Genomic DNA, 7,720 nt, shown 5'->3' on the forward strand with positions numbered 1-7,720 from the left:
CAACGCATTTGGTGGCAGACGTAACCCCACGTAACACTGACCGAGCTTGCGATTTAACTCGCCTATATATATATATATATATATATATATATATATATATATATATATATATATATATATATATATATATATATATATATATATATTAAATAAGAAAGGAAAAAATACCCCTCTTGCCTCACCCCATTAGTTACATGGAAAGCGCTGGATATTACACTTCACCATCGTACACAATACAACTGTTTGCCCCTACCAGTTAACTAAAGTATGAACTATGTAGACAGGCATTTTAATATCAATCAACTTTATAAAGAGTGTCCATTGATTGACCCTATCAAATGCTTTGCTAGCGTCTAAAAAGCTTGCAAATACTGGGCTGCCATATTCCACATAATAGCTAACTGTTTCCTTAAAGGCGTATATGCATAAAATGTTGAATACTTCTTTTTAAAACCAAACTGATTATCGGAGATTGTGACTTCACATCTTTGCAGTATGATGCATTCAAATATTTTTGAAATAGTAGTCGTAAGAGCTATAGGTCTGTAGTTATTTTTGTCCGCCAGGTTACCAATTTTGCTCTTTAGTAGCGGTATAATTGTAACTTTTGTGAAATCATCTGGTACAAAGTGATGCACAAACATACAATTAAATAAAATCATCAATAGCACATGAAGTCTAGTATCTGAAAATTTAAAATGTTCCACATATAAAATATCTGATCCTGGACAATTACCACCTTTTGTTATTGCACATTGAACCTCAAATACTGTGATTACCTCAATACGAGTAGAAGGGATATTCAATGCTGAAAGCACATGCTTCTTATTCGATTCATTTTTAACACTATTGAGTAAGTCTTCAAAATGATTTTTCCACATGTTGCATATATTATTCTGACCATGGTTCCCATCAATGCAGATTGGTAGTTTATATGAAGTTGTCGTAGTATTTTGTTTAACTTGCTTCCAAAATTCACGTTGGTGGACATTTTCAAATTTTTGTGCTAGCGAGTCTGCTCTGTTTTACTACCTCCTTCTTACATAATCTAAGAGCATACTTAAGATGTGCTCTTGTTTGGCGCATTTGGTTACTGAGATGGCCGTGACGAGGTTTACCGTTATCACGCCACATAAGGCAAGCATTTCGTGCAAATTCATGTAGTTCTTTGACACAGTCACTCCAGCCTGGTATAACCCGGTGACCGCGTTTGGACTTACTAGTCAAGCTATTGCCAGAGTTCGACAAAGCTTTTACTATATCAGTTTATGATCCATTTATCTGTTTCGTATGCAACTGGTTAGTGCAGCCGTGGTCATTACAGATCGCAACACAATGTGGGATCTCAATCTTGCTTAATAAGAATGCAGATGTCTGAGTATAAATCAGTTTTTTATCAGAAGTAAGATCTGACCAATTGATGTTGTATTTCAAGTTTAAGAGTTCACTGGGGCAAGAATCAATTCTGGGAAGTAGATCAGTCTTAATAGTCATTAAAGTAGGACGATGGTCGGACCCAACTAGGGTGTGAAGTATTCTGATATCACTTATAGCGGAATGAGCAGACTGTGCAGAGACACAATGATCCAACCAAGACACTGTATTGTGTGAATCACTGACGTAAATAAAATTTGTTGTGTTGTCTACTATTAGTTTTAAATCCGAGATGATATAACCATATTCGTCACAAAATAGACGAAGTTCATCTCCAAAGGGGGTGGATTTGAGCGTATTATGTGATTTTGAAGCTGGCATAGGTATTACATTTCGTTTTCATCTTTTCCACCTGGGTGGACTTAACTGAAGAGTAATACTCAATATGCGAGGAAATGTCGGATTCCGGCGTTCCAGGGGCAAGTCTTGTCACGAATATGCATCGCTGTCGTATTGGATGCACTGTACTCAACTTTGAAGTCACTACCTTTCCCATGATAACACTTCCACACCTTCTTGTAAATCTGTGTGTGGATTGGACATTCGTAAACTTATTAAGCCGTCGTTGGTGCATATTTGTGCGCGATGTTTTATGTGGAAATGCTGCCATACGGAGGTCGTTGTTCCTCAAAGAACTTGCGACTTGAGCAAATGTTTTATCGTTTTCCAAATCCTCGTCTTGCAAAAATGCAAATTCGGGCACCCCGGCTATCAATGTAAGTGACTACACTGGATTTAATTGCAAAGAAAGCAAAGAATCTTTTCCGTAGTGAAGGAAATGTATATTCCTTGGTAATAGCAAATTCCCCTGGTAAAAGCAAATATAGCAAATGTAGAAAATGTCCCCAATCTTTTGTCCAATATCCCAATTTTATCTTGGAAGTGAATTAATTACCTGAGTCTTGCTGCACTACAGTGGGACTCGATCACATCGTGATTCTGTACCTGTAATTTACATAGGAAAAGGTGGGAAAGAAACTGAGGCAGCAAGGGGTGTAGGGCACTTTCCAGTAATACCATAACGAATTTGAGACGCTCATCATTGGGCTTAGTGCCAATAACAAACGGAGATTTTCACCACTTGAATCCTAAATATGTATCACTCAGTGATTACATAGACACAAACAGGTACTCTGTAACGAACTCTAGACCAGTAGATGCGGTGTATATGCCTCAGAAGTTAGATCCAGGGGGTTCACTTGCAAAATCTAGTATTAGATCAGCATTTGGTCATTACCTAATGGTATAAAATTAAATACCAAAATAGAGTAAACAAAGGCGTAAGATATGATCTTAAAAAATGGGAACAATTTCTTCAGGACTGTAATGAATTATATTTCTCTCGATCGACTTAGGGTCTAGAACTATAGTTGAGATTTCATTGGCGACAGTGATATGGGTATAATTACAGGCTTTTGAATTCATTTCAGGATCCCAAGGACATATGGTTTGGCCCTGTGATTGGCTGAGTCAAAGGATTGTGGGAATATTACCTTCATAAATTTACTATATGTACTAACATTGGTTTTGATTTGAAGAACATTTCTTGAAAATATAGAGTTTCTTTTCCATGTTGACAAAAAAGCAGTTCGTTGTCTCTTTCTCTCTCTTTCTGTCTATATAAAACGTCGTAGTCACCAGCAGAAATGCCCTTTGTCCGAGTTAAGTCTTTCGTACCCTTACATATCATATAACAATCAAGGTCAGATATATTTCTGGTTAGTAAAAATTCATTGGTGATGCTATTTCTCGTTTACATTGTGACCGAATTCAGACAAGCGCAAACAAACTCCCAAGAATATCCCAGACTATGCTTAGCAGATCTTAACCTCGAAGCTTGCTCGGTCATGGCACATTCTCGGAATTGATGAACGTTTGCTATCCTACCTAGATACCCAGACAAATCATAGTGATTATTTCATGTCGATGTGGGTCCTCGCACCAAATTGTAGAAACAATAAAAAGAGCTTAAAGTTTGCAGGAGAAATGTGGACCGAGAATTGAACTGATTTGTTTCTCATTGTGGCAGCAACTGAAGGGGCTTGAGATAGAGGGAAGTCAATTGCTTATCTCGTCCTTTTATCCGTATTCCAGTTACTTATACATATTTGGTGCTAACCTTCTACTGGAGTCGAGGGAAGCAATAATCTAGTGGCAGAGACAGAGGAATGTGTGTGTGTTGGAGACAATGTTAGTCAGCACACCACATGACTACCTTTTGGATCGTCGTAGCTCTAATGTCTCCACAATAATGAAATCAAAAACCATACGGAGAACATGAAACTATCAATGTCAACACTTACATTACCCAGCGTTAAAAGAAAAGGAGTATAGCATTATATTTTTCCACGTTTATATTGGGATAAAGCGAAGATTCCCAAACCTGGTTGGCAAAGTAAGTAAACGTATAAATAGAATTAAAGGAGCAATAGTCATTCAATAGATGGTTACGTTACAGGACACCAAACTATAAGATTCAGTAAGTCTAATATCTTCCGGTACGATGATTTGTCAGACTTAGGTAATAATATCTACCTGAATACTCTTCTTTGTGCTTTGGAAACGATTCTGAATGTTGCAGGTGCAATTTTTCCACGTTCTCTTTAGTATGACGGTGAGCGGTTATATGCCGAAAGAAAAATGCGTTTACAATCATTTTATTAATGCGATACTGGATGACGACTATGGATAATGGAACTCGGCTGATTCATACCTTAAATTTAGTGTAAACGGGCTTGCCACTGTTCCTTAACTAACTAATATGACCAGAATGGTCCGTTAACATCGGACGGAGGGTAAAATATTGGATTCCCAAACGATATATGCAATTCTTCCTTTTCTTGGACTGTTGCCGGTTTTTCCTAATTTTAGCATCAATGTTATTACATCTGTATAGTTAGCGATATAATTGCTTGTATATTTGCTGTCTGCTGTCAGTTGCAGATTGCAGCTTAATGAAGTTTGGATTGAACAAAGCATTGCAGTTAACGTGTCTGTTTTGTTTTGTAAGATTCTTTTGTGTACTAAACAGTTGAATGGCTTAATCAGTCTGCTATAGTATGCAGGAGATAATTCAATTTGCTAGCTACAGTCTACTTCACAAGAGTTGCTTCACTGTATGTTCAAGTGTTAAGACTTCGATTACCAATGGTTTGATTACGGTGCGAGGGATAATTGTATGCACAAATTTATTGCTACCTCCACCTGGTTAAAACTTAAAATCAAACGTGAGGCCAAAATGTTCACATTGTTGGATCGTCAGATCAAAACAAAGCATAAGAATACGATTCACTTGACCAGATACCTGAATGGCAGTTTATAGCAAAGACTGTTTATGCACCCCAGCGTCAAAGTTATGACGACTGTTTTTTTCAAGTCCAAAGGTCATTTTGACACCAAGTGATTCTCGCAGCGTAAACATAAGCCCCTGCAGTAGTTTATAAATCCTAGAAGTATTATGTACTAAACAGCTTGATGCAATTCCAAATGATTGTCATCCAGGACGTTTATAAGACAGTCTACTTGCCTTGAACCCAGATTTTTAGTGCCTTCGGTACCTAACTTTTGTACTAGCCGACATTGGTTTTACCATCCCTACACACTACTAAATAACTACAGGAAGTGCACATGACACACATCAGTTTCAAGTACAACACTCGACAGAAAGACTAATTTGCAGTTGTAACTTTGGTAATTCTAATGCATTTAGAAATAACGCTTTCTGTAGACATCAAATTTTAAAATTTATTTACTGAACAAATATGATAAAAAGGTGAATAATTTTCAATGAAATGAGTCATTAAATATTGTTAGTGAACTGTACAATAACCGTCTTCACAAATTAATATCCTGTGCAACTGCAGTAGCAACGTCGACCCAAATAGTAGGCATAGCGATCGAATCGGCTACACTGACCGTTGAAGCAATAAGTGTTTGGACAGTATGTACTTCCAATTCCTATTCCACCGCCAATTCCCCAGCTGCCATCGATTCCTCCAATTCCTCCGATGCCAACGATACCACCAATACCTCCGAGACCACCGATACCTCCGAGGCCACCAATACCTCCAATGCCTCTGTCATACAGCTGGGCTGTAATGTAATAAAAAAGATATTTGTATGAAAATAACAGAGAAAATAATAAACATTGTTCACGAGAGGCAAAAAGGACTTTATATGCAGAACAAAGAGCAATATAGAAATCAATATGAATATTTTAATTTGCTTTAGACATGGATAAGTACTAGGTAAGGAAAAACCAAAGTGCCTCTCCATGAATCCAGTTTGATGTTTATATATTTCTTTAAATATAGAGGAGTGGAGAAGAGCAGACAATGAGTACAAAATCCGTGCAATTATGTTCCAAAAACTGGAATTGTGATTCACACACACACACACACACACAGACACACACACACACACACACACACGCACACATGAAAGTGTAATCCGTCGGATCCTTGCAGGTAATGTTGAAAATGGTGTGGAATCAGACCGTACACCGTTCGGAATTATACCGATTCCTCTCGCAAGACAGGATTAACACAAAAATGTAATTACTTTACAGGAGTTAAATGTCTGGAAGTGGATGTTTAGAAAACACAACACACGAACAAACTAAAAGACGTTTAGGGCAGCTCTGCTCGCGAAGGATGTGTCATGAGTATATGCTTTGAAATATACACACTTATATCCCGTAAAATGTGCGGATCTAAAGAGAATGGTACATGGACATAGGTAGGCACGCAATCAGATCTATAAGTACTATTGTGGGAATTAGATCTTATCTGACAAAGAATATATCGGTACAAGTTTTCAACTAATTATGAATTGTATTATGGGATCTTACCTGCGACTGTTGCAACCAGCATGCAAAGAGCCAAACCCACAATGGTCTTCATAGTTGAGGAATGCTTGGATATTTTCTCTGTAGGATATGCTCTTGTTCAGGTTCTAGTAGTTCTGGTTCTTTTAAACTGAAATCAGGCTTTTTATACATGATTCACTTCCTGTTAAAGTAATGTAAAAATAATCAATCATGAGCCTTTAGTGTGAGGAAACCGTATGGTATTCATTAGTTAGGTATTGTGGCTATTTTGAGGTTCCATCGTGTATACGTCACTGACATTAATCAACAGAAGCATACGTAGTTGATGCCGCACAAATCAGATGTAGGTGTCAAGCGGGAACAATGACTAAATATAGATGTAAGTGTTGTCAGTGATGTAATCTGTTTAAAGGATATGGTGTGCTTTCGTGTTAGTAGAATCAGACAAAAATATTCATGTCATACAATTTTATCATTCTACAGCACGTTAAAATGTAATTGCAAAATACTGAACTGAAATTAAATTGGTTTATACTTAGTTGTTATTTTGTGTTTTGTTACGATTTTGAGACATACGTAGTGGTAAGGCACACTTCTTTGGTTCATGATGAAGTGAAAAGAAATTGTTTGCGTCGCTTATGCATTTTTTATTCCAATTGTGATAATGAGACAACATTTTCATTGTATCTGTTTCCGGAATTTGAAAATGTCAGAAAGCTTAATCATTTAATTATTATTCTAGTAATATTATCTTAATGTTACGCTGAACTATTTAACTGGCGATATTTTCGTTGTCGATTTCCGCTTTATCCTTATTTAAACCATGCATGCTGTACGTTATGTCTTTTTCTCAAATGCGAAGTTTGTGTGTGAATTTAACTCTATTAAACATCTGCAGGAATTCTTAATTTGTGACACGAAACAGCAACACATAATCTTGAAACAAATTATTAGAGACATGTAGTCACATCAATCAATACATTAAAATATCTTCGTTAACACCTTATTATAATTTTGCTTTGATATAACTCAATGCATTGAAGATGCTATACGAAGTCGTTTCGCATCTTCGATTTGCTTACAAACTAGCACAACTGATATAATATTTTGTCCTTTTGACACATTTTAGAATTTCAAGAAACAATGATGCCATTGAAATTCGTACTATTTATGTTATCTTGATCCTTTTAACGTACTTGTTTTACATGTTCCATTGCTAATATATATTTGGTTTAAACCTCGCGTATACGTTTCGCCCTTTTTCAAACGCTTAGATTTTGTGCGAATTGTAATTTACCCGACATCTGCCATTTGTCTTCATTTCTGCCACGGATCAGTAAAAGAATAATTATATGTCATTATATTGTCATAATAATCGACACATTGAAGGATTTTCCATTACATCGTACTGTATCTTTGCTTAGATATATCGCAATGTTTATGTGAGTCGTGGTAAAG

At 36.6% G+C, this 7,720-nt stretch overlaps 1 protein-coding gene across 1 annotated transcript; it reads right to left on the reverse strand.

The window, feature by feature from the left end:
• Positions 1 to 5,164: 5,164 nt before the first annotated feature.
• LOC149787740 (uncharacterized) lies at positions 5,165 to 6,403 on the reverse strand. The gene is made up of 2 exons (XM_089973946.1): positions 6,284 to 6,403; positions 5,165 to 5,526 (listed from the first exon to the last, which is right to left on the reverse strand). Exons 1-2 carry the CDS (start codon positions 6,333 to 6,335, stop codon positions 5,276 to 5,278), a joined length of 303 nt encoding a protein of 100 aa, XP_089830072.1. The 5' UTR covers positions 6,336 to 6,403; the 3' UTR covers positions 5,165 to 5,275.
• Positions 6,404 to 7,720: the final 1,317 nt, after the last annotated feature.

The sequence above is a fragment of the Sinohyriopsis cumingii genome, chromosome 11 (assembly GCF_028554795.1).
Source record: "Sinohyriopsis cumingii isolate HCF-2022 chromosome 11, ASM2855479v2, whole genome shotgun sequence".
In the NCBI taxonomy this organism is placed as follows: domain Eukaryota; kingdom Metazoa; phylum Mollusca; class Bivalvia; order Unionida; family Unionidae; genus Sinohyriopsis; species Sinohyriopsis cumingii.